Source organism: Protopterus annectens, chromosome 4.part1, assembly GCF_019279795.1.
Source record: "Protopterus annectens isolate FY-2018-M chromosome 4.part1, PAN1.0, whole genome shotgun sequence".
In the NCBI taxonomy this organism is placed as follows: domain Eukaryota; kingdom Metazoa; phylum Chordata; order Ceratodontiformes; family Protopteridae; genus Protopterus; species Protopterus annectens.
Genome location: NC_056734.1, coordinates 999,758,116 through 999,785,411, shown reverse-complemented (window position 1 = coordinate 999,785,411; position 27,296 = coordinate 999,758,116). Strand labels below are relative to the sequence as shown.

Here is a 27,296-nt window from a genome sequence, read left to right as displayed (position 1 = left end):
ATTGAGCTTGTAGGTGCACTTGGTAGCTCAAAGCTGTATTCCACAGAGCCATGGCTAGTCTGCAGAGAGGGTAAGAGTGAGTTCCCCCCTGCTTGTTTATGTACTACATAACTGTGGTGTTGTCTGTCTTTACCGATAATTGTCCTGGAAGGATGTGGTCTTTGAAGGGTGTCAAGGAATTCTGTACAGCTAACATTTCTTTTTGGTTGATATGCAGGTGCATCTGACTCAGGTTTCATTTGCCCTGAATGCACTGCCCTGCCAAGTGAGCCCCCTATGCATAGTCTGATGCATCTGTTGTTATGGTTTGGGCGGCAGGGGGTAGAGTGAAAGGGAGCCCCTTGTTGTGGTAGCAGGCCTCTGTCCACCAAAGGAACTCTGTCTTTATATAAGGAATGATAGGAATCATTGAATCCAGGTCCTAAGAATGTTGGCACCATAGACTTTTTAGATACCATTGTAGTTTCCTCATATACAGTCTTGCATTTGGAATTAGTAGAATGCTAGAGGCCATGAACCCCAGGGCTTGCAGAATTTTCCTTGCAGATAGCTGGGTCTTTGTGGCCAGTAGTTTGAGGTAGGCTGTCAAATAAACTTGTTTCTCTGGAGTGAGGAAAGCCATCTGGGAAGTTGTGTTCAAGCTTGCTCCAAGGAATACAATCTGTTGGCAGGGTACTAGGTGAGATTTATTTTCATTTATGGTGTACCCCAGTGAGGTTAGAAGCTTCTTTACGAATGCCAAATGTTTTAATAGCAAGTCCTGGCTTTCTGCCTGAATCAGACAATCATCCAGGTATGGGTATATCTGAATATTTCTCTGCATGCAAAATGCAATGGCTGGAGCTAGACACTTTGTGAATACCCTGGGCGCAGTAGATAAGCCAAAATGAAGTGCAGAGAACTGATGGTGCATGGAGCCTGCCCTGAAGCGTAGGTATTTCCTGCAAGATTCCCTTACTGGAATGTGCAGGTAAGTCTAAGGTTGCCAACCAGGCAGCTTTGCCTAGCACAGGAAGCAGCTGTTGAAGTGTTAGCATTTTGAATTTTGGGATTACCAAAAAGGTGTTTAGAATAGAGAGATCCAGGATAGGATGCCATGAGCTGACTTTTCTGGGTACCAGGAAAAGTCTTGAAGAAAAACCTTGTCCCTTTTCTTCAGCTGGCACAGGTTGGATAGCCCTAATACTTAGAAGAGAGAGAACCTGCTTTTGAGCCTCGGCCCAGTGATTTGGGGGTAGATCTGGCTGACCGTTTGGGGTTGGTAGGATGTGGAAGTGGAATCTGTATCCTTGGAAAACTATATTTAAAACCCATTTGTCCTGGGTAATGAGTTCCCAGTTTTTTGCATGCAGGGCGAGTTTTCCTCCTAAGGGAGCAAGCAGTTGATCAGGGCTTGGAAGGGTTAAGTCATTGTGACATTTTTCCATAGGGGGGTGTCTTACTACTTCCTGCTTTGGAAGTGGGAGCCCCCCCCCCCCACTGCTTAGGCCTGTGCATAGCTTGATACTGTAACCTAGGTGGTCTGCTGTTCCTGGGTTTGGACTGAAGGCCTGGAAGAGACTGGAAAGGACCAATTCTTTGAAGGCCAATGCCTACTAAATCTGGGAGGCTGTACTTGCAGGAAATCTTTAACAGTTTGCATAGATTTAGCTTTTTCCTCCATCTTTTTTAGGACTTCTTCTGCTTTATTGCCAAATAGGCAGTCTTGGTTTAAGGAAGCATCCAGTAATTTAGCTTTAGCATGATCAAGTTTTGCTCCTTAAGCCAAGCATGCCTTCTAAGGACAAACCCAGAGACAGCAGCCCTGCAAGATGCTTCTAAAGAGTCAAAACCACATTGCAAATTATGTTTACCAACTTGTTCAGCAGAATGCATTAAATCCAGTAATTCTTTGTGTTTAGCACAGTCAGGAATCAACATAATTTTCTTTTTAAGTAGTCCCAAAATATGCTGCTGGTACTTTAACATATGAAACTGGCAATTTAAAGCCCTAATGGCCAAAGTAGCAGAAGTGTATACCTTATTACCCCCATCTGTTCAAGGCTCTAGAATCTTTATCAGAAAATGTAGGATTTTTGGCAGCAGTAGCCTTAATGCCCTTTGGACCTTGGGAAATGGTCTCTGGATCCGCAGTAGGATTCTTGAAGAAGAACTTGTGAGAGTCAGGTACTCTGTAATACATGTTAGGTTTCCTGGGAGCTGGAGGTAAAGTGTCTGGGGACAGGCTAGATTCCAAGAAAGCAGCATCTACAATGTCCAGAACAGGGGGGATAGCTAAAGGCCTGTGTTGAGGAAAGAGTAAGAATTCCCTAAGCCTCTTTTTGGAGTCAGAGTAATCCTGGCTTTCCCAGCGGAAATGCTCCCTAAGAGTGTGCAAGGTTTCACCAAACGAAAAATCTTCTGGAGGGGAAGCAGAGGGAATGGAATCCTCTGCATCAGAATCCTCATAGGTAGATAAGGGCAAATCCTGGTAATAAGAAGAAACAGAAATATCAGAATCCTGATCAGAAGAATCAGAAGGAAAATCAGTTCTAGGTCTCTTAGAGGGGGGAAGGCTGGCTTCCCCTAATTACAGTAATAAGGTCTTCAGCCATTCTATACATTTGTTTTTTTTTAGGCATATGGGCCTGACCATGCGGTTTGGACGTCAGTTTTCTAGGTGTGGGTCGAGAGGCCTGGATGAAGAAGATGGCGTCGGTTTAAAATGCAAGTCTGTAGGCCTGAATATACCCTCAGAAGCTGGTGTCTGCACAGCAGCTCTGAACCCATCCAAGGTAAAGACATCCGGAGGTCCCATAGTCAAAGAAGCATTTCATGGCATACCAGATTCCAAATGGGTCTCAGTAGAGGCCTGTGAATCTGAAGTAGCGGGCATCAGGGGCTGAGAAAGCACCTCACTGAGTACCGGCAGACTGCCGACTAGCTTAACGGAAGAGTCGTTGGCAGTTTTGGACCTATGCAGTCTCTGTCTTTATCTTACATTTTTTCGGAATATCGGTAGTCGGATGGCTTACTGAAGCCATTTCTGGATAGTTATACCGAGTACCAAAATAATTTGCTGCAAAAATAGACAGACGACGAATAGTTTGGGGGTTGAATAAAGCACAAAACCGACAGTGAGGGACGTTGTGGTCTGGGCCTAAGCAAGGAATGCAGCACGGGTGAACATCTTTATCAGGTATTTGCTTTCCACAGGTAAGACAATTGTTAACTTTTACTGACATCGGTTAAGAGCAAGAAAAAGGATCCCCAACGGGGTACTTAGGTTTTTTTGAAGACTTTGGTTCTGAAACTCGAAAAAGAAAATTTCACGAGTCGGCCGACCGGCACTTGCGAACTGCTTCTGCTTCAGGCACCGCGCGGCAAGAAAGACTGGTGTAATGGCATCGGCTGCATGTTTTATACCCCTGACAACCTGACGTCATGGAAGAAGAGACAGCATCCGCCACAGGAATCTAAGACTATGATATTCAGGCTGGCCGAGGGCTACCTGTAGGCAGATAACCCAAATGTAATGACTGCAACAGTGAAACATGAAGAACATCTATGCAGCACATAGGCCAAAGGCCCAAAACCAGGGACACATTTTAAACAATAATCTTAGAAATGCTGCTAAAATAAAATGTTTTGTGTTACCATGCCTTTCCTGAAAGATAGGAAAACGGACATTTAAATGGCTGTCATTATTTAGTGAATTCAGTTCTCACTGCTTTGCCAAAAAAAACCCCACAAATTTTAAGAGGAACAGACCAAAAGTGAACCGTAAATAAATTAGCTACCAACTCTGCTTAATACATCAATGAACCATACACCGAGCGTAACCCAATTCTGCTTAAATTAGCATTATCTTCTGCCACTGCCAATTCACTGCGGTAGTGGTGATGCAGTAGCACTGTTGCATCACAATAAGACGTTGTCCCGTTCGATTCTCAGCTAGAGCGTCTTCTGTCTGGAGACATGCGTAAATGGGCGTATCTTCATTGAAGGTTGTGCGTCAGGGCTGGAAACTCGGCACGTAAAAATCTACTGCCAATGATTAGCGGACCGGAGTTCCGCTGTGGCAACCCCTAACCGGGAAAAGACGAAAGACACAACAACAACTGCCAACTCTGCTGATGCTGGTACACAGAGAATTGGGGCATAACCAAGCAAACAAGTTGTGCCTGCTAGCAGCAGTGGAAGCTTTGGGGCTCATCTACAGTACCTCCCATAGGGAATCCTCATTGTTATTAGCACAGGAGGGTATTGGTGACCTCACCCCAGAAGCTTTAAACACCTAGGTGCACCATTTCATAAGAGTTGGACGGGATTTACTTGAGCCATGCTTCAGCAGACTATACAAACCCAAACCACAAGAAAGAAGGCAAAAAAAAAAAAATACAGTGTAGACTTAGTAAGTTTGTTAATGTCCAAAAACAAATACTTTGTGTAGATTCAATTTTAACTACACCAAAACAGTGCTGTTTTGTTGTACATATAACCAAATAAATCTGGGGTTCTGTCCTGCTATATCAGTAGTCAAATGTCAGCAAACCAAACTGCATATTTAGCTTCACCACTTGGGTCTATATGAGAACGACAAAAGCTGAAGTCAGTGAATGCCATAACATCGACACATAAATGTCGAACTACAAAAACGCCAAAAGTCACAGCGTCTAACGAATTTTCCTGACCAGTAGGGTGATCGTGAGGATGAGGAAATATATCCTTTTCCCCACTGTAGTGCGGTCTCTGAGTTAGTATATATAAGTAGGGGGGGTGGGGGTGCAAGGCGGCTTGCCCCCCCCTGCAAAAATGTTTGGAAAACTGTTTTATGTTACGTTTGTTTACTTAGGTTTAACTTACCTGTATGGCGCTGTTGCTTCTGGGAATTCATTCGGCGTTGTGACTTTCGACGTTTCCGTCTTTCACTGTTTTCGTAGATCAAAGTTTGTGTGTCGATGTTATGGCATTCGTGGACTTCAGCTTTTGTCTTTTTTAATATAGACCCCACTACTCACCTTGCACCTTTAGACCTGGCAGAGTCTATAACTTCAATTCTCCAAGTCACTTCAGGTAGCCAAGCGAAATGACTGCTCAATATCCCTCTCGCTCATCCTCTCACTCCTAGTCCTTTCCTAGTTCAACAATTTTAAGAGTTATTATTCTTTTCACATTTATTATCAATGATTCCTTTCTCACATAATCCAGTGACCGAGATAATCCTTTCAATATATCCATCACTTACTGAGCAGATGTAAACAGCTGTGTGCCCCAACAGGAAAGCACATCTTAAGAACCACTAAAACAATAGCTTATACAAGACCCTGCTCCATCATCATTTTTAAAGCCTCCAAAAACTGTACTCTTTGTTCATAGGTTCATACTAGGCTATCTGCCCTAGGGCATTTATAAGCCTAGACAGAGTGTGTTTGGCTTTCGCCACCCATTTTAAATTATTTTTGCTATGCCCTTTTTCGTGGTTAGTATACTGTGCCTCTGTCTAACAGTGACACAGAAGTGATACCCGGGGTAAACCTACTATCTCCCATCCACTCATCAAGATTCCTCTTGAAAAGAGTCAATGAGGAACTCTGCCTAACCTGGACTGGGATTTTATTCCAGAGTGAAGGGAGCCTCTGGGTTATGAATCTGTCCCTCCAGCATGTCCTATTTATTTCAGTGCTGAGGTTCAAGTCTCTCGAGCGCATAGCTCGATGGGATTTGGATTTTCTGAGGTGCAGCATGTCCATTAATTCCGGGTTGGACATGGCTTTATACGTCAGGCACAGATCGCCTCTGAGCAGGTGGTATGCCACTGACAAGGGCTGGAGTTTCTTTAACCGGGCAGCACATGTCATCTGTTTGAGCCCTTTGATCCTCTTGGTGAGGTACTTTTGGGGTCTTTCCAGTTGCTGCAGGTGTCTGATAAGGTACATCCCAAAAGGGGCACTGTACTCAATTATGGGCCTGATGAGGGATGAGTAAAGAGGCACGATGACCTCCCCTTATCTAGATGTGAATCCCTTCATGATTAGGTGGGCTATATAAAATGTTTTTCTAACCACTTCGGCCAGGTGGTTGTCAAATGAGAGATTGCTATCAACTTGGGTCTCCAGGTCCCTAATTACTTCTTCCATACTTAATGGATTACCACCTATGCGGTAATTTGTGGGCACTTTGTTTTTGCCAAAGGGGATGACAATACACTTTTTGGCGTTTAGCTTGAGGCCGTGGCTCTGGCACCAGTTGTCTGTTTCTATAAGGCCCTTTTGTAGGATGCTTGTGTCGGCTGGAGAGTCTATTATGGCGCCCAGTTTGCAGTCATCTGCGAACTTGGTCAGCCACAGTCCTTCCGTGTTAGCCTGTACCTCCGAGAAATATATATACAGAACAAGAGAGGTCCTAGGACTGAGCCTTGTGGGACGCCACTTGTAACTGGTTTGGAGTCTGACATGGCTCCAGCAATTCTAACCATGTGGGTTCTGTCCTTGAGCCAGTTTGCAACCCATCTAGTGACACAGGGGTTTATATTTAAGCTGGTGAGCTTATCTATAATGCCCGTGTGGGGTACTGTATCGAAGGCTTTGGCAAGGTCCAGGTAAGGCTGTGTGGACCACCTTCCCCTCGTCAATGGTCTTGGTGACTGTTTCAAAGAAATCGACCAGGTTTAAGAGGCAGGATCTGCCCTTAACAAAGCCGAACTGGGTAGAATCCAGTGTCTGTAGGTCCCCAATATCTTTATTTATGAGGTCCATGATGATCCTTTCCATAGCTTTGCAGACCAAGCTAGTCAAGCTTATGGGGCGATAGTTTCCAGGATCCATTGAGGCACCACCTTTGTGGAGAGGGATCATTGTTGCTGTACGCCACTCTTTGGGTACATATCCTGTAGTAAGGCTGAGATTGAACAGTAGTTTTATGTTTGGGTTTAGTTCTTCTTGGAGTTCATGTAGGATGCAGCCCGGGACACCGTCTGGTCCCATTAATGCTGTGTTTTTTGCTTTGGAGAGAGCGGCTCTTTCCTGAGCATCTGAGATGTCAGGGGGGCAGCACTCTGCTGGGATAGATATTTGCCCTTTTGGTGGGGAAGGGGGGGAGAAGTTTGCGCTGAACCTGTCAGCTAGGATGTTGGCAATGTTTGTGGGTTCGGTGTATTTTTTGTCATTTTGGACTAATTCTGAGCATATCTGGGAATTCCCACCCAGGTTCCTAACATAACTAAAGAAAGCCTTGTGATTATCCTTAGTGTCCTGTGCAATTTTTCTCTCGAAGCTGGCCTTAGACGATTTTATGAGTGCCGTAGTTTTTTGCTAATACTGATCAGAGATGCCTTCCCTTTTTGGCATTTTGCTCTATCATGAAGTAGCTTCCTCCTTCTATTGTATAGTTTGTTTATGGCTGGGGTCCACCAGACAGGATGCCTAACTTTGGAGGATTGGGTCTTGGTGTTATTTGGGATTGCATGATCCATGCATTCCTGAAGGTGTTCATAGAATGCGTTTATAAAGGATTCTGCAGTCTGGGCCATATTTTCCACAGGCCTGGGGGCTTTGAAGGATTCCACCTCGGTTTTGAGGAGTGTGAAATGTGCTTTAGAGAAGTTTTTCACTGTGGTTTTCTGGGCAGGGGCTGGGGTCGGGATGTGAATATCTAGTGAGATTAGTTTATGGTCTGATCTTACCAGTGAGGGATACACTTCTGGTCTGGAGCATAGAGTCCCCATGTTGGTGATGATCAGGTCCAGTATGTTTTCCCCTCTTGTGGGAGTGGCAAAAAGTTGTTCCATAGCATTTGAGTTTATAAATTCTAGGAATCTTTGGGCTAGGGTGTTGGAGCTAGAGTAATGCTCCCAGTCTATGTTAGGGTAGTTGAAGTCACCCAATATAATGGTGTTTGGAGAGACCTTCATATTTTCCAGTGTTCTCAGGAAGGCCGAGTGGGGTTCCTGGGTTTGGGAGGGTGGTCTGTAGCAGGCCATAAACTGGAAGGCAGTTTTACCCACTGTTAGTTGCACATGGATAGTCTCTGATGCTTCGTTCTGTGCCACCAACCTGGAGGTGTGGGTATCTTTGACGAATATTGATACTCCCCCTCCTTTTGTGGTTCGGTCCAAGTTTTGGGGCTGAAAAACATGGTATGAGGTATAACCTGGTAGTGCTGGGGTGCTCTCGGGAGCCTTGAACCAGGTTTCTGTTACTGCACAGATATCGATGTTCTCCATGCTAAGGAGAGTTTTGAGTGTGTGCATCTTGAGGTTTAGACTTCTGGCATTGAGTAGCATTACTCTTAGTTTCTTATCCCTTGTAATACCTATGGAGGTGGGTTTGTCTTTTGAGCCTTGCCTAAAAAAGGCACTATGGGGGTGGCAAGAGCCTTTGACAATATCCGAAAGCCCAGGGGTGACAGGTTCAAGCCGTCCCTAGCGAAGCATCGTGGCTTGTCGAGCATGTCATCCCAGGCAGACAGGCATTGGATCCTCTTTGAATGACACCAACACTTAAGCCAATTGTTGAAATTGATCATCTTGTCTTCATATTTTGGCATCATTCTTGGTAAGGGTAAGATGCTACTCAAGGTCAGGGTCATACCGGCCTGGGCTACATGCTCAGAGAGCTCCTCTATGTCTCTTTTCATGTAGTCCAGGGAGGTATGTCTCAGGTCATTCACACCAGCATGGACAATGACTGAGTCATATTTGTACTTGCCTTGGAGTGACCTGAGTGCTTGTGTTATGTGGCGGATCCTAGCGCCAGACAGGCAGCTCACCATGACCTTCTCCTTGTTCAGCCTGGTGAGCGGGACATCTGTGTGCCTGACGATAGAGTCACCTATTACAAGTGTATCAGGTGTGTTGTTTAGCCTTAAGGGCTGTGACTGTTCGGCACACTGGCTTTGTGAGCTATGTGTTGCACGTGTTTTGTTTTGGGGTAGCGGTTGCTTGGGTGTCTGCTTTGGAGGTCTCTGCTGCTTAGGCAGATTTTTATTTAGAGCCTCCGAGTATGTTTTTGTGTGTTTATGTGTTTGGTTTGCTGTCGTGGTAGGTCTATGTGAGACTGGAATTGTAGTGAGTGTGGTTTCCTTTTCCTCCTGACTAGTTACGCCAGTACTGAGTTGAGAGAGCTTAGCCTCCAGTTTGGCTGTATGGTTGCATCTCTCACATGTGTTGGAATTTGTTGGGAGGAAAAGAGGGTTGTCTGTGTAAATGAGGCAGTTGTAACAATGCCTCAAGATTCCCAGATTCACCAGCTGGACCAGAGAGGAGATTGACAACTGACCTTTGGACATGCTAGAATAGTATTGGGAATTCCTTTATAATTGAAAAAAAGGGCCAATGAGGAAACAAGGTACTCAAGGAGAGTGTGTGAGGGTGTAGTGCTTTTAATTTTTTAGTGCTGACTTATATAATTGCTTTAGTGAGCAAGTGCCAGGCTTTAGAGTGGGAATAGGGTGTTTATTATGAGAACTAGATCAGTTCTAAGGGAAAAAGTGAAGAGCAGACTTTGTGGAGCCAAGAATGGTTTAAACCCAATGAAGCGGCGCTGCCCGATGCTGTGCTATGCGCAAAATCGTGCAAAGCTGTGCTAAAGCGGGTTTTATACAGGGGGACTTGAAAGAGCTAGAAATTGGCCCAAAATAGCCAATAGACTACCAGATTCTTGTGCTGGGAACACTCCTCCAGGGATAGATAGGCTGCTCCAAGCTCCCCACTGCCACTGGTGAACAAAGAAGCCTCCCTTTATCCAAGCAAGGAAATGGGCAACACAGGAACTTTCCAAAAGTCCAGAATACAGCAAAGCCTGTATTTGGACTACTCTAGGTCAGGAAAGACGGGAAACAAGGATATTTTTTTTTTTTTTTTTTTTACAACAAACAGCAGGAAAATGCAATAAATATGTAACACAGGCTAGCGCACTTGAGTGTGTAGCCTCAACAGGTAAAAGCAACAAACAGGACATACTTTAAAAGTGCAGGTGCAAAAACAACTTTAAACAGTTTAAAACAGTTCAAGAAGCATAAATACTTGCAGTTTAGCTAGATCGAACAGTCGCCCAGGTAATAGCAGGAAAACAATCACTTTTATCAGGTTAGCAGTCACTCTTTTAGCCTCTCTGCTGCTAGGACCACTCTGCAGGACCGCAAGAAGCTTGGCTAAGTAGTAACAAGAGCAAAAACCGCGCTAAAGTGGGTTTTATACAGGGAGGACTTGAAAGAGCTAAAAATTGGCCCAAAACGGCCAATAGACTACCAGATTCTTGTGCTGGGAACACTCCTCCAGGGATAGATAGGCTGCTCCAAGTTCCCCACTGCCACTGGTGAACAAAGAAGCCTCCCTTTATCCAAGAAAGGAAATGGGCAACACAGGAACTTTCCAAAAGTCCAGAATACAGCAAAGCCTGTATTTGGACTACTCTAGGTCAGGAAAGATGGGAAACAAGGATAAATTTTTTTTTTTTTTTTGCAGACTACCAGATTCTTGTGCTGGGAACATGTGTTGTAGTATAGTCTCTGAAAAAATCATAATCTAACATTACCAGCCTTTCTTCATCCGTGATCCATTTTAACAGTAACCACAACTGTGAAAAATAAATTATTTTCAGACCTAGTCATAAACTGCACCAAAATCACAGTCAGCCAGCAATAAACCCTGCCGGGTACTGACAATAGCAGTCTGTAGGCCTTTTCTATTCCCAGCAAACTATTAGAAAAGCCTGTCCATTATGTCATTTATTTTCACATACTCAAAGACGCCCAAATCCTTCATCTCCATCCAAACCTTATTTAATTACACGTTGCACTTTCTTGCTTATCCTCCAGGGTAACCAAATTCTGTTCAATATAAACAGGCTGCTTAGTTCCACAGATTTCAATTCTACTCTGTTTATGCAACCATGTGGTATCATACTGCTCGTACAAAAATTCACTGGAATTATCTTCTGTAGCTTCCAATTGCTCAGTGTAATAATTCATGAGCCCAAACCACTTTTACCTGCTGCTTCTCTGCCTACATACTCTCATCTATATGACCTCATAACCTTTTACTTGTTGGCAGACACCGGCATACACAGAGCGTAACCCAATTCTGCTTAAATAAATTAGCATTAGCTGCAGCCACTGCTTAAGCTAGAAAGCCCAGTTTTGTTTAAATAAATTAGCTGCTGCCACACCAATGAACTGAGCGTAAACGTAATAGTAGATAACCTGGCGTTTTAATTAGAAAGCTATAAACCTAGCGTAATTCTGATTAAATAAATTAGCTGCTGCCACTGCTTAAGCTAGGAAGCTCAGCTCTGTTTAAATAAATTAAATTAGCTGTTGCACTGCAAAACCAACGAACTGAACACTTAAATAAAATAAGGTCAAGCGTTTGCTTAAATAACACCAAGGCCAAACATAGATTTAAATTAGAAAGCTCGTTAACAGCTAACCACAGTACACACACACACACACACACACACACACACACACACACACACACAAACACACACACACACCCTACCTTAAACCACTTTCCTTAAATAACACCAAGAGTAATAGACTGCTTAAATAAAATAATGAACTGGTTAATAAAATAATGAATGAACCATGATTCCATGAACCAGTGCCACTCTGCAATCAACCACTCACTCTGCTTAAATAAAATAGAGGCCAAGCGTAATTGATAAGCTAACAGCTAATAATACACTACTGCTACCAATGACTCTTTTGATTCTGAAATAGAAAGCGGAACGTCCTGTTTCTTACCTGGGAGCCCATGGCATGTGTGAGTGCTAAGCACAGCAGACTGAAACTTAATTTTCACAGCTGCCACTACCCACTGCTGCTATATTCTCTCCAATCTGACAGAGTCAAGTCTAACGAAGCTGATGTCATCACGCACACCCCTGTAGGCTAGTGATGCGTGATGATGTCAGCCACAAATTTAAAATTGTATTAACACAAAGCAAAGCAAAACAAAAAAATCGGGAATTAAAGAGGCCACTCCGGAATTTGTGGCACCCCATTATTTTGTCTTTAAAACTGGTAAATACTGTGAAACTCGGTACGGTTGAGAGGTATGGATGGAACCTAAAGGAGATAATGCATCTTTGATAAAATGCTGTAAAAAAAGAATATGAGGATACAGAACTTACAGTCTCACATAAAAATGTTTAAATGTAAACAGCAGTGATTAGGGACAGTCTTCTTTTGGGAAGACATAAATTGTCAGAATGCTACGTGGATCTAAGAAACAATTGTTGTTTAATACATTTGCATCTAATGGAAAAGACAGCAGATCAAACTGTTTCCTAATGGTATTATGACTGGTGTTTGACAAGGAATAGGAGTAAACCTTAAAATGGAATCTGATAAAGACAGCATGATAGAAAGAGACAGCACACACAACTTAGTTAAAACAGGTGCAACATTCTGCACTTGAGAGGAAGGATCCAGTTACAAAACACAGACTAGGGAAGAATGGATCCAGGGAAGGGTGAGGAGGATGAAGACATTTAGAAGCAATTTCTCCTAAAATCAGTCATCCAAACACAGAGAAAGTTAAGTTGTGGTGAATACTACAAAACACTGTGTGGCAAAGAGGGGAGGGCAGGTATTTGTCCACTCTGTATGTCGCTAAAAAGGCCATACCTGGAGGGCAGCAGACACTTACAGATTCATAGGTGTTTAGTGGGCTAACAAACACAAGGGCCTTTTTAGGCCTAGCCATGCATCCCAAATCCCTGTCAAGTTCTGATACTCTTGATAAGTGTAAGCATGGGCCTGGGAGATGAATCCTTTACAGGTTACCTGTGTACATTAGAGACATAGGAGCCAAACCAGGGATGAATTTCTGGTTTCCCATCCAATTGCTCAAGTTTCACTTGAACTGGGTTAGGGAGGAACTCTGCTTCACATGGATGGGGAGCCTGTTCCATAGACAGGGTAGTCTCTGGGATGCATACCTATCTTTCACAGCAGGTCCTATTTATATTACAGGCAAGGTTTAAGTCTTTAGAATGGGTAATTCTAATGCTGTTTGTTTTCTGGATATGCAGGAGGTCCAGAGTGGGGTCTGACAATGCCCTGTATGCCAAGCACAGATCTCCCCTCAAAAGCATGCAAGAGACAGAATACAGGTATAGGACCTTGAGGAAGTCTGTATGGGACATATTACTTACACCCTGTATTGTTTTAGTGAGGAACATCTGTGGATGCTCCATTTGTTAGATATGCCTGGTTAGGTACATACCAAAGGGGGCATTTTACTCAATGACAGGTCTGATGAATGCTAAATACAGTGGAACAAGGACTTCCTTGGACTTAGATGCCATACCTTTGTTTATAAGTTGCGCAACATAGAATGATTTCCTCACTACTACAGAGATGTGATGCTCAAAGGCTAGATTATTATCTATGTGTGTCCCGAAGACCCTGACTACTGGGTTAACTCTAAGGGGTGTGTTGTCAATATGACCGTTACCAGGGATGGATGACTTCCCAAAGCCTACTATTATGCATTTCTTGGCATTTAGTTTTAGCCCATGGTTCTGATACCAGTTGTACTGGAGAACATTTGTCTCAGTGTGAGATTCAATGACGGCCCCTAATTTGCAATCACCTGCAAATTTAGACAGCCAGAGACCACTGACATTGGCCTTGACTTCGGAGAAGTAAATACCAAAAAGGAGCAGTCCAAGGGACTCCACTTGTGGCTGTCCTCTTTATAGAGGTGGACTCCCCAATTCTAACTTCCTGGGTCCTGTGAGCCAGTTGGCTATCCACCATGTTACATACGGGTTTGTACCTAACCTCATGAGTTTCTCAACAATACCCAAGTGGGGTATTGTGTCACATGCCTTGGCCAAGTCAAGGTAGGCAGTGTGAACTATTTTGCCCTTATCCATTGCTTTAGTGACCTTCTCAAAGAAGTCCACCAGGTTGAGTAGGCATGATCTGCCCTTGACAAAACCAAACTGGGTTGGGTCCAGTGTCTGTAGGTTTACTATATCATCTCCATGATAATTCTTTCTATGGTTGTACATACAACACTAGTGTGACTTATGAGTCTGTAGTTTCCAGGGTCTGTAGATGGCCCACTGTTGTACAGAGGGATGACTGTTGCCTTTCTACATTCATTAGGCACAAAGCCTGTTTGGAGGCTACAGTTAAATAGCAATTCCAGCGGCCCCTGATAGGTCATGTTTCATTATTTAGAAGGCATCCTGGGATATAGTCTAGGCCCACTGATGCAGTGTTCTTGGTCTTAGAGAGAGCAAGCATTTCAGAGAAAAGATCAACAAGCCAAGAAGTGGGTGCACAGATAAATCGCAAATACTGCATTGTTGACGTATAGTCTAATATTGGAAAGATGACGCACATACAATTCAGCGGAAGGAGAAATGTGAAGGAACACAAGGATTCACAGAAAACTGGAAAGGGTCTGGAACTAAGACAAAGTAAAGATGAGGATGTAGCTGAAAACAATCATACTTGGGTCTTGCATCTCCCAAAGGAATACTTGTTATAGAGATGGTGACAGGGACGTGGAATAAACTATTGGAAATGTAATGGGACATATAAGATGGTATTTAAATACAGCTTGAACAAGGTGAAGAACATACAGGAGAAAGGCAGCTGAAAATAACATTTCATCACAGGGCTTCTTCAATCAGCTTCCTTTCATCTAGGCTGCTGCACTGATCTTGACTATGAACCCAATAAAAAAGTATAACAGAATGCAGACATCTCTGGCTGAACCAATAAAAAAATGATAATAATAATAATAATAATCAATGACAATTATCTAGATCCCCAAAAATCCAAAACATAGTCCACAATACATTAAGAAAAAAATATATAAATTTAACAACATCAAATTATATGTTTTTCCTTACCTTCTCCAAGTCAGCACAGCTGCCAAAGTCCTGTTCAGCCAGGTAGCTCATGAGGGACTGACCTTCAGAGGGTCTGCGGAACATTCCATCTGGAGAATTAATATAGTTCACACCTTCTGAAAAACACAAAAGTAAAAAAAAAGCTGTGTTTTTATTCTGTGTGACCTGTAGTTAGCTTTTCTCTGGTAATATATAAGCTAAAAGACAGTGCACCTAAGAAGGTACAATCAGTTTAATCTCAAGGGTGATTAACTCCGCATGAAAACAAAACATAAAAATATACTGCAAGAAAAGAAATCACCAAACATGAATTATACCCACTGGTCTTAGTATTTGGCACCACATTACACAGAGCAGTATCACAATCCCATGTGTGGGCAGCAGTAGGGCAATAATAGCATGTAACTAGTTCAGATTCAAAGGATGCTTAAAGCACACAAATACTATTCTAAACTTGGTCCTTAGCCACTTTTATATCACAGATAAAACTTTCTTATCACTCCAAGAATATTACATTCCCATGTTCAAGTTTGCTTGTAAATACACAATCTCACAGTTCCTGTAGGCACAGTATGCAGAACTGCCTATAATTTTCTGCTACAACTGATCTGAATTACATCAATCTGAGACATGTTAACCAGCCGTACATGTCACATCATATCATCATGTACATCTACTACAAAATGTTTTGCTTCATAATGGCTGTGATCTATAACACGTATGCCATTAAATAACCATGATGAGCTGACTTTATATGCACATAAGCACAGTAAATCATTTATTACACTTTACACCAAACTATAAGCATGTGTATAGGCAAATTATACAATGAATGGCCAGTAATATTCTAAAACGAGCATGCTGATTGGCCAGCCCAACCAGAGTGCCCATTGTAAATCTGAGAATATACCAATGGAAAAAGGTCCGGTCACTCAGACTTTTTTTCCACTGTTATATTCTGTAAGTTTTATTTATTGTTATTATTATTTTTTTTTTAAACAAAAATAAAAACCTGTAATATGGACTCCGGACATACGAGAGACACACGATGGAGAAAATAGTACGAAAATCAGGTACGTTATTTAAAACTAAAAACGCGTCTTTATATTTCCTCCACTCTGCCATTCTCTTACCCCTAAACTGTTCGAAACCTTTTTTATTTTAAAAAAAAAAAAAAAAAAAAAAAGGAGCAACGGAGACCTTCTTTTCTCCGATGCTTCCTTTCCAAAGCACTAATGTACTGGGGCATAGTACATCAGAAAAGCCCCCAGAATACCGAAAAAAATGGAAGGAAGGACAGTGTAAAGGCATTATAAAGATGGATTACTTGAAAATGAGAACAACACTGAATTTCTTCTGAAACAAAAACACTCCGGGAAGGAAAAAACAGAATAACAAGCATGTGCCAGCCAGAAACTCTCAAGCTAAGGTTACCCCATAGTCTTCCTCCTTCAGGCCCTATCAGAGAAACCAGAAGTAGTTCTGGACCAGGTCTTTTGGAGGGGGTAGGAGGGAGGGATGATGTCAGTGAATGAGAAGATCTACAACACAGATGGAATGTTTGGGTAACATAACGGCCAAAGGATGCTCTTCCTGGAGACCTATCCCAATTTGTGAGAGAATGATAAAGTAGTAGGTAGCTTCCATGGCTAGGCTGAAATGTGTCAGCCATAGAGCTCCCCGAGAAAAAGGCTACTGAAGTGGACTGATCTTGTTCTCAACAATTTTGACAAAGGCTTTGAAAAAACTGGCTTGCTAAATTTTTTGGAAAGAAAAAAGACAGGAACAGGTGGTCGATTTTTTCTAAATGATTAGTCCTGTCCAAAAAGCGTAATTGTCTATGCAGTCCAACAAAAACAAATAATATTCTCCTTTGTTAGACAACTTTAGGTAGAAGGGGGGAGTTAGTCGAAGGGATACTCTTTTTTTTGTAGAAAAAATGACTGAACACTTTACACAAGACAGGCCTGTTCCTGAACCTTCACCAAGATTTCTGCCAGTTTTAGGTGTAGTGTGTATGGTGGCTTGCAGACACTTTGGTGGGGTGGTGTAAGGCCAATTGTGTCTAAACACATAGAATCAGAATCCTTGCAGTTTCAATTGTACTGTGTGATGTGTGTCTACCTAGCTAGTCCCTAGGGCCCCCTCCCTCTGTGTGGCTGTAGGAGGAGATGGAGTTTCCCGAAAGGACCTGGACTTCTTGAACAACATCTTTCCACTTCTCTGATTCCTGGTATAGAATGGTTGAGGAGTGAAAGTAAAAAAATGACAGCAGACAGGGTTTTCCTTCCTTCACCCCTAGAAGCAACAACTGGAGTACTGATGAAGGAAGACTTGAACGGGACCACAAAGTCGCACAATCAAATACAGGGAAGTCTCATGACAATGCCACTCTGCTGAAGGGAAGGGAGAGAGGCACTATGTGTAACCTTATCTCGAGTTTTTGGCTGGTGCAAGCATGTTTTTATTATGAGTCAGTTCTTGATGGAGCGTTATGGTGAGAACATAACTTTTTTTTTTTCAATAAAAAAAATAAAAAATAAATAAATGAATAGTTTCTTTCTAAAAAATAAAAATGAAAGTGGCTTTAATTTCCCTACACAGCTAAGAAACAACAAATAATATTTTAAAAGGGAACTAGTAACCATTTGAAGTAGAGGAAAGATGAAAAAAAAGAAAGAAAAGAAGAAAAAAAAATAAATGATTTACCTTAAAAAGTAAACCTGTTCATTTCGCTACTGTTTCTTGTCTTTTAATTAACAAAACCATCTCTTGTTGCATCTCTCTTTCAAAATATATATATATTTTCAGTACATTTCTTTTTCCCCTAAGTTTTATTTTTCTGTATAAAAGTCACTGTATCTTCAAAGGTGTTAATCTTCTTTCTCCTTCTGAAGGTTAATCTCATGCTGGGAAACAAAACAAAACTGTGCTTTTAATGTTTCTTTAAAGCTTTTTTAACAAGCTCATTCTCTTTGACATCACTAATGTTACTAATGTTGAAATAGTTATTGTCAAATCTTTTAGTATTTTTTTAATTTTTAAATTAGAGCTTTGTCTTTTAAGACTTTAAAGACTAAAGCCTTATCTGACCTTAAATAAATAATAAAAAAAAACAAAAAAAAAAAAATAACCATAACCACCGCCGCTAATCCAGGAAACACCAGCTTAACTGATACCACAGACAGAATGATGAATTCAGTAATCCAAGACCAAGTAGGCAAAGAAAGCGTAAAAAAGAAATTTACTGCCAGCAAACTTTAAGTTGCTTACTGCAACTTCGCATCACAAAAAAAACAAAACTACGCATTTCTCAATTATCTTAATATACAGACACTACTTTAACACACACACTTTTTTTGCACACTACAAAATAAGATCAAATATACTTATTTTACAAATGTTTTAGGTATTTATACATTGTTACTGTTTTTGTTTTCATTTTAATTTATATATTTAATCACGTTATTGCCATTTGATCTTATTTTGTATTGGTGCCTTTAAATAGTGCAAAAAAAAAGGGGGGTGTTCTTTAAGTGTCTGTATATTAAGAGAATTAGTGCAATGGTGCGAGTTTTGTTTTTTCTGATGAAGTTGGTGCAGTGCGCCGACGAAAAGATTAGTGTTTGGCTTAAATAAATTCTCTTTTTACTTCAGCGTGCCTGCTCCTTTTTGGTCTTGGATTACTGAACTCATTCATTCTGTGGTCATAGTGGTTATCGCTGGTGTTTCCTGGATTAGCGGTGGTTATTTCAGTATTTCAAAAACTCTTAATATCACTGAATTATTGACCTTAGTGGTTTTTTTTAAAGATGAGTTAGAAAGTGATCTATGTGCCCTTTTGATGCCAAAGGAAAAAGCTTCAGGCAGGTTCACTTTTAGGCAGCCAGGTATTAAGACAATGAATCATACTGTCTCCCTATTCTTTTTCAGGAATCCCATAAATCCTGATGTTATTCCTTCTAGACCTGTTCTCTAAGTCTTCCATTTTTTTTCCTGGAATAAGTTTTGTTTCAGAAGAAATTCAGTGTTGTTCTCATTTTCAAGTAATCTTCCATCAAAATCAGACATCTCCTCTTCTATACTCAAAATTTGTGACTGTTGTTTAAGAGATTCAGTCATCACATCAATTTACTTTTTACATTCCTCTTTAAAATTGTCTTGAATGAATGAAGATTGACATCAGATCTTAGGTGGCACACTTTCTGATATGTCGGCATAGTTGAGTAACATAGTATTAAATATAATACAAGATGCAACAAAAGACATTGAAGAGGCATGTTAAGTTACATTCTGGGTTCTTAAAATGGTCTAGAAGTGGCCTACAGATACTACACTTGACATGCAATAGCACCCAGGAAAGACATGCTATGTTATAAACAAACTAAAAAATATAGCTTTTTACATATATAAAAGTTATTAGAATGATATCAAATAATTAGAGTAACATTCACACTTTTACAAGTTAAATCTGAATCACCCATAACCGTCATTCTTTTAAAGTAAGTTTATATGTCATGTCTCCTTTAAAAAATGACAGTCTGATTTATGTTAAACATCTCATGCAAATAGTGCTTGCTGAATCATTAAATGTTACTTCTTTGAGTGTAATAGCTTTTTAGTGGTTCTGATACTTTGAGATGGTTTTTGTGTAAATTGTAACTGACGGACTGTTCATTTTCAAGTCCTTGTCATGAAAAACAGCTTGAAACAACTTAAGAGTCAGGAGCACTTTTGTGATGCTGTGGGAGTTCCCAAAATTCAAAGAACTGTCCAGCTTACTTCTTCCTGTCTAAAAGTAAATAATCATAATATTTTGAATCACATGCTAAGATGTCAAAAAGTACTAGTTAAATAATAAGCAAAAGACAGTGGATGTCATTCTAAACCAGTTATTGCATAGTTCTGAATGCTTGCTACTTTTAGTATACTTGACATGCAATAGCTCAAGAAAGTTGTGCTATGTAATAAAATATAAAAAATAAAGTTTCTTACATATATATATATATATATATATATATATATATATATATATGAAAGTTATTACTGGAATGTTATCAAATAATTAGAGTAACATTCACACTTTTACAAGTTAAACATAGGTCACACATAACTGTTCTTTTGCAGTGTCTCCTTTAAAAATGACAGTCTACTTGATATTAACATATCATACAAAGTGTGCTTACTGAATCATTAAATGTTATTTCTTTAAATACATTATCTTTTTAGTGATTAAAATACTTTGAATTTTTTTGTTTGTTTTTTTTTTTTGGTGGCTTGGAAAGGTTTGAGGGACTGATGTATAATGCAGAGATGGCCTGGATTCACTCATGAATGTTTCTGTGTGAATTGTAGCTGATAAACTGTTCATTTGCAAGCCACTGTCATGAGGACTAGTTTGAAGCACCTTAGAGTCATTTTGTGATGCAGAGGGAATTCTGAAAATTCTAATAACTCTCCAGGTTACTTCTTCCTGTCTAAAAGTAAATAATCATAATATTTTGAATCATAAGCTAAGATGTCAATAAATACAAGTTAGATAAGCAAAACATAGTAAATTGCTTTCTATAATCACTATCATTTATTAAATAGTTCTGAATGCTCGCTGTATACTAAAAGGATACAGAATGACATGTCTGATTAAAAAAATTAGGATTTTGTTTCTCTGTTATCGTCTCTCTTTAAGGATAACAAAACTTAATAACTCAGAACAATTTATTATGGGAAGTTTGAATCTTAACTCAATCCATCATCCAAGTGATGCCTCCAGGTGCATCTGCAGTTAACCCCTACTGATGCCTCTAGGTGTCAAATATTGCATGCTCATATTTACATCAATAATTTCAAAACCATACTATGTACAAGACTTTAAAAGATTTCATCTTCAAGCTTACACAACGGCAAACTCAACTGCATTAATATTTGACCTCTGTCTAGTGCAGGTAGACAGACATTAACTGTTTTTATGATATTAATATATATAGATATAATTTTCACATTTTTCTAAATATCTCAACAACAAGTAACAAAAAGGACTCCTTAGCCTCATATGGAAACTTTCAGCTAGATGAATAAAGTACTGCTGACAGTATGTATGTAACTTGTGTGGTTACTGAGATATTGTAAGTTGTTTACAAAATATTACAAATGTAATTATTATTGCGTTTGTTCTGGCATATAAAATTCTGTTTGACATACAACCTAAGGAATAGTACACTATAAAAATAGTTTGTGCTGAAGAGTTTGTCATTTATATTTTTTTCATAAACCCTATGGTTCCAGAGATATGAACATTTGTTTGAAATGTGAGGACATAATTCGACTCTGTCAAAAGGCTTAGGCTCCGCCCACTGCAAGTTACAGGGCAAACATTCTAAGCTCTATTGGAGTAAATGAGTTAAAAGGGAAGATGTTTAGATATAGTACTAGATTAAAGAATATCAAATATAAAAGGGTAAATATTCTATTACATGATACACTAGGAATACAGCTAAAATATAAAACCTAAGAATATAGTAACATATAGTATACAAACAGCAACAGAAATACACCAGAATAAGTAAATATATACATAGATAAAGAATATAATTATGTCTAAAAGGGTGGGAGTTTGGCATAGTGGTTAAGGTGTTCACCTTATAGGCACAAGGTGCAGGGTTCGATTCTCACATGAGATAATTGGCAGGGCTTGGAATACAGCCCACAAGGACAGTTAGCCTGGTACTAATTGATGAACTTATGATCCCATAAACAACTTTACACATAATAAATAAAACAGAAAAAATATAAAATCATCTTTAAATTAATGCATACGAAAATAACAACTGACCTTCTCCCTATAACAGATCAGGGAGACAATGACAGGTACAGGGCAAAGATGACTGTAGAGATATTCAGCTTAGTCAACTTATAATAAAAATTCTGAACACCTGTTTAGAGTTTCTTATTCATAATAACTCACTGATGTTTTTTTTTTTTTAAGATGATGCATACTAAAAATATGAGACACATTAATATGAATCAGAAGCATGAGCTAAGTGTTAGTCTAATGGAGAGATGGTACAATGTTTTAGTGCTATATCATTAGTTTTTTTATTTGTTTCAGAAGTTTTGTCCATACCTGAAGATTTCATATGGTTGTAAGTTCTGTACATAAATGTGATTTCATTATACCTGTGTTTTTTTCTCTTACATAAATGTCTGATTTTAAATCCATACCTATTAATATTAATATACTGAATAATCTAGTAAAGAGAGGGAATCTCTTCAAAGATTTGCAATTACATAAAGCTCAAATAGTATTTCTACAAGAAACACATTTACTTAATAAAGATGTAAATAAACTTTCATTAAATAATTATTTGGTTTTAGCATGTTCTGGCTTTAAATCTGAAAGAGTTACCCTCATTTTATAAAAGAACTCACCAGTAATGCCTACAGTAAAAGATGCCTATGTTGATAAAAATGGTACGTTAAGCATTATTATAATTCAGTGGAGGAGAAAACAATATACATTGGTGAACTCTTATTGGGTCCCAGGGGTTGGTGCTAAAGCTTAAAAAAATACTTAGACACTATAGCCTATTAAATGAAAGGTACAGTTATAACGTCTGGTGATTTTAATTGTTTTTATCAGACAAATTCCACTGCTGACAGAAAGCTGAGAATCACATCTTCAGCCAAACAATTAACAAATTTTGTAAATCTAATGAATTTAAAGGATTTATATAGGAGGCTAAGGAAAACTCATTCAATTTACTCATTATTTTATACAGATAAGGAAAAACAAATATTGATAATTTTTTATCAAACAAACTTATCACATATCAGAGGAGTTTCAATAGTTTCATGTCCATTATCAGACCATATTGCTATAATCTTTATTATTATATTAAAAACTGACAGTTTAATACATCACAGGAGATTACCAGCATACATTATTAAAATAAAAGGATTCAAGGTTTGGTACATTAAAAGAGATCACCATTTCCTAGAAATAAACATGAATGGTGAAGTATTTGACATTGTCCTGTTGGAGTCACTTAAGGGATACTTAAATGGAAGAGTTACAAGCTGTTACATTAGTAAAACAAGAGAATGGGACAAAGAACTGAATACACTACAGGCCAAAATAGACACACTAAAGTTAAATCTAAAACGAAATGACATCATCAGTCAGTCTAAACTTAAAAACTTAAATACAAAATATGTTTAAATTCAAAATCATAAAGTTTCAATAAACCTGGAACAACTTAAATCTTCAAGTATATTCAGTAAACCCTTTAATCTTGCATAAACTTGCTCTTAGATCAAAGAAAATAAACTAAATCATATCAAAGAAATTATAACACATATAAATAATAAAAAAGAAGAGCAGATATTAAAAGTATTCTTGAAGGCTTTAAAATATTTTATGAAAATATAAATAATACAAATAACCTAGATAATGATGATAGTGTTGACATTTTTTCTAAGGGAAAATGTAAATAATAAAACAAGTGAACAAATTAAAAAATGATACACATTCACTTTATTTGACCTTTTATTTCTGCTAAAGTAAAAAAAAAATAAGGCGCTGGATTTAGATGGTCTTATACCAGACCTATAAATGTCAAAAAGTCACTCCAAGATTAGGGGTAAAACACCAGCAAAATCGAACAAGCAATAACCAAAAACAACGTGTGCTGGTGTACTACGGCACAATCAACCACACTTTTCAAATCCTTCTTTTCTATCAAGCGTTTCACCACGCGCTTCAAAACAGCAATGTGGGTATAAATCTTTTTTACAAACAAGCTTTCGCTTTGTAACGCTTCTTCAGACTGTATAATAAGTGATAAAATACACAAACATCAAACCCACCTATTTAAAAACTATGCTGTCTGTTAAAAAAAACTAAAACTAAAACACACAGAGTTTCCGACATAACCGGATTTAACAACATTAAACTATTCGTCATTAAGCGCAAAAAATCAAATCACAGTTTCAGTAACATCATCATCAAAATTTTTACAAACTCAACTCTAAAAAACTACTTTTATCTCAAAATCTGTACATAAAACAAACATCTTCACGGGTGTGCATCACATCATTAGATCTTTCGTGTATCATCATAGTATATAGGTATATATATATTATGACATTAATGTGCAAAAGAGTTAAAGAAATTATTTAACATCTTTAGTCAGTCATTGATTCAACGCAATTTACATTATCAGTCTATCGTCACATTCAACTATTAAAATGGCCAAAATAAAATCTAAAAAAAAAAATAAAATAAATATATAAAAAAAATATACAAAAATATTTAATATATATTGAGAATATGAAGTAATATATGTAAAATATATAAAAAAAATGTAGAATATCTATAAAAACTCAGTGGTGCAATGATTCAAATGGCATATTCAAATGGCATAAGGTATGCCTTATAATATGAATAGATATGATATCCCTTGTATGTAAGTTTTAATTAATACATTTGATAACGCACAATGCATAAACAGTATAACATTTAATAAACAACAAAAACACAAATAAAACTGAGTGTTACACAGCGTTGTGGTTCATATAAGTGTAAAGGTTTGAAAATAATAATAGATTGAGAGATATAACAAACATTTATATCTGCATAGGCTTGTGAGTTAACGTAGCTCAAACAGATCATAGAAGCTATAATTATAACATTAAAAGGCTGTATTTATGTATATGTATATGAAATACACGGGACCGATGATAAACATATCACATAAATTAAATGGCTGCATTCAAAAATGACACTATGTGTTTTTACCTCTCTAAAGGGTATTATACACACAAATCTATGCACCCACTTACACTCAAAACAGGTAAATACTTTTTGTCAAAACTCCAAATGTACCTATTACTGGTTTTGAACCTAACAAGTGTATATGAAATAACAATCCTAATGTTCAGGCACCCGTAATTTCCTTTTTCTAAGGAATGGTTTAATCTGGACCTTATCATTCAGGCCCGGATGATGGTCTGCCCTAAAAGACTACTGGATGATGCAGTTAAAATATTTGATAAGGCCTATATATAGAGAAATAAAAAACACTGAAGTCCCCTACCATGAAAACATTCCCTTATATCACCTATTTTAAAACAAGACAAGGATCCTAAAAAATGATCATCATACAGACCCTATTTTGCTTTTAAATGTGGACTATAAGATGTCCATTTTAGCTAAAAGAATTAATCTACTTAACCCTAAACTAATTAACAATAATCAAACTGAGTTTATTTTAAAAAGACAAGTACAGGATAATATAATAATAATAATTACATTAACAATGCAAATAAAAAAGAACTTTCTATCTTTACTTTCGATTTAGATAAGGCTATTAACTCAGTTAATTGGTCGTACCTGTTTAAAACACTTAAAGTGTATAATTTCTCACCTGAGCTAATTGCATTAATTTCAGAGTTAAACGATCACTCTTGTGCTGTTACAATAGGTTCTTTTCCTTAATTTTTAATTCCTTTAATTACAAAAAGGCACTAACCAAGGCTCTCCATTATCACCTTTACTTTTTGCATTAGCTATAGAACCCTTTGCTAATACTATTAGATCTAATAAGAACATTAACCGTATCAAAATAAAAGAAGATTTCAAAGTAAAGATTCAGCTCTTTGCTGATGATATTTTACTAACAATACGAAATAAAATTCTTTAGCACACATAATTAGTTCTATAAGTCAGTTTGAAGAAATCTCAAATCTAAGATTTAATCAAAAAACAAGTACATTAATTAATAAAAAGTTAAAAAATCAATACAAAAATATTCTAACTCAACTGGAATGGCAATCAAATGAAATACCTTGGTATAACCATTATGTCTAATAGTAAAGAAATTAAACAAACTTTTAACAGGGTGTTGATGAAACTTTAAGTTTAGTCACAAACAGGAACAAATTCTTCTTTACCATGGAAGAATGATTAATGCTTATTAAGATGGTAATTCTCCTTAAAATACTGTTTGCCTCACAATATTTAGTACTAACTCCACCCACAAAATGATGAAGATATATACTATTCTACTTTTTTTTCATCCTAATCAACCATGAGTTTCCTTTGATTGGCACAGAAAAGGTTGGGATAATGGCAGAATAGGATCCCCTGATATTCAAATGTATGCAACTTCAACAAATGTAAAAGTTACAGCATTATGGATAAATTCCTCTTATGACTTTAAATGGAAACAATCAAGAACTATTATTAGTAAATAATAAATATATCATAACCAGTCATAAACAAATAGTCCCTAATAGTTATGTCTGGTTATTAAAAGATTTTTGCATAAATGGAATTACACCCTCTTCTCGAATTCCCTATTTAAGTAACATCACTGCCTCCTTCCAAAAGTTCACGTTATAACCATTGTATTAAAGACTTAATATTTTCTACATTTCAAACTGCTCATACAAATGACTGCTTAGAAATTCATGACTTCAACAAAATTATTAGTATTAAGACAACAAAGTAATTTAATTTATTGGCATAAATTCTTAAATGGTACGGATATATATATATACTGTTGAAAATTTAAGGTCCAAATACAATCAAGATTCTAAAAATTGGTTAATTTTACAAATATTTAGAGAATTTGTAAACACAGAAATAAATACGATATTTAATATAGATATGAATTTTTTCTCTAAATTATTGGATTTTTAATAAATAATAATGCAATGAAAAATAAATCATTTTTGTCACAAATTTATAAAATTCTTAAAGTTAGATTTCACATATTTAGACAATTTCTACTGGAACTACTCCTCAAAAATTAATAATGAAGACTTCTCTGAAGAATGCAAGAAAATATTAAAATCTAGGCACGAATTAAAGTGGGTAGGGTCCTCTCCGATAATTTTTGCCTGAGTAGAGGAACCAGGCAGGGTTGTCCGGTTTCTCCTTTGTTGTTTGCATTATATTTAGAACCACTGGCAAAGAAAATAAGGGACTCAGAAATTAAGGATATAATTGCTATGGTAGTCAGGAAGAGCTGGCTCTATTTGCAGATGATATTATTCTGTACATGGCAAAACCAGAAAGGGACATTACAGTGTCGTGGAACATTTTAAGATAGTTTCATATCTTCTTGGGATAGAAAATTAATGACACTAAAACAAAGCCAGTAGAGAGAAATTATGTACCCACACACGAATTGGTCCAACAATATCCATATTTATGGGTACATGATAAAATGAAGTATTTAGGAGTATGGATTAGAAATGACTCTGTGGTGGCAGCTAAAAATATGTGGGAAGAGACTAAACAGAAGATAATATAAAAATTGAGAAACTGGAAGTTTTGTTATATGGATACTAAGATATAAGCCATTAAAATGTTTTTAGTCCCTTTAGTCTTATGTACAGATCAGGCATACTTTTATCAACCGGAGGAGAAACTGTGGACAG

General features: G+C 38.0%; 1 protein-coding gene across 7 annotated transcripts in view; it reads right to left on the bottom strand.

Moving 5' to 3' along the window:
- Positions 1 to 27,296, bottom strand: part of RUBCN (rubicon autophagy regulator) — a 2,564,006-nt gene that overhangs the window by 1,597,093 nt on the left and 939,617 nt on the right. For all 7 annotated transcript variants that reach the window (XM_044070705.1, XM_044070707.1, XM_044070708.1 and 4 more), the window contains one exon: positions 14,856 to 14,971. In XM_044070705.1, the coding sequence (XP_043926640.1) occupies positions 14,856 to 14,971 (116 nt within the window). The remainder of the gene's footprint in view (positions 1 to 14,855; positions 14,972 to 27,296) is intronic.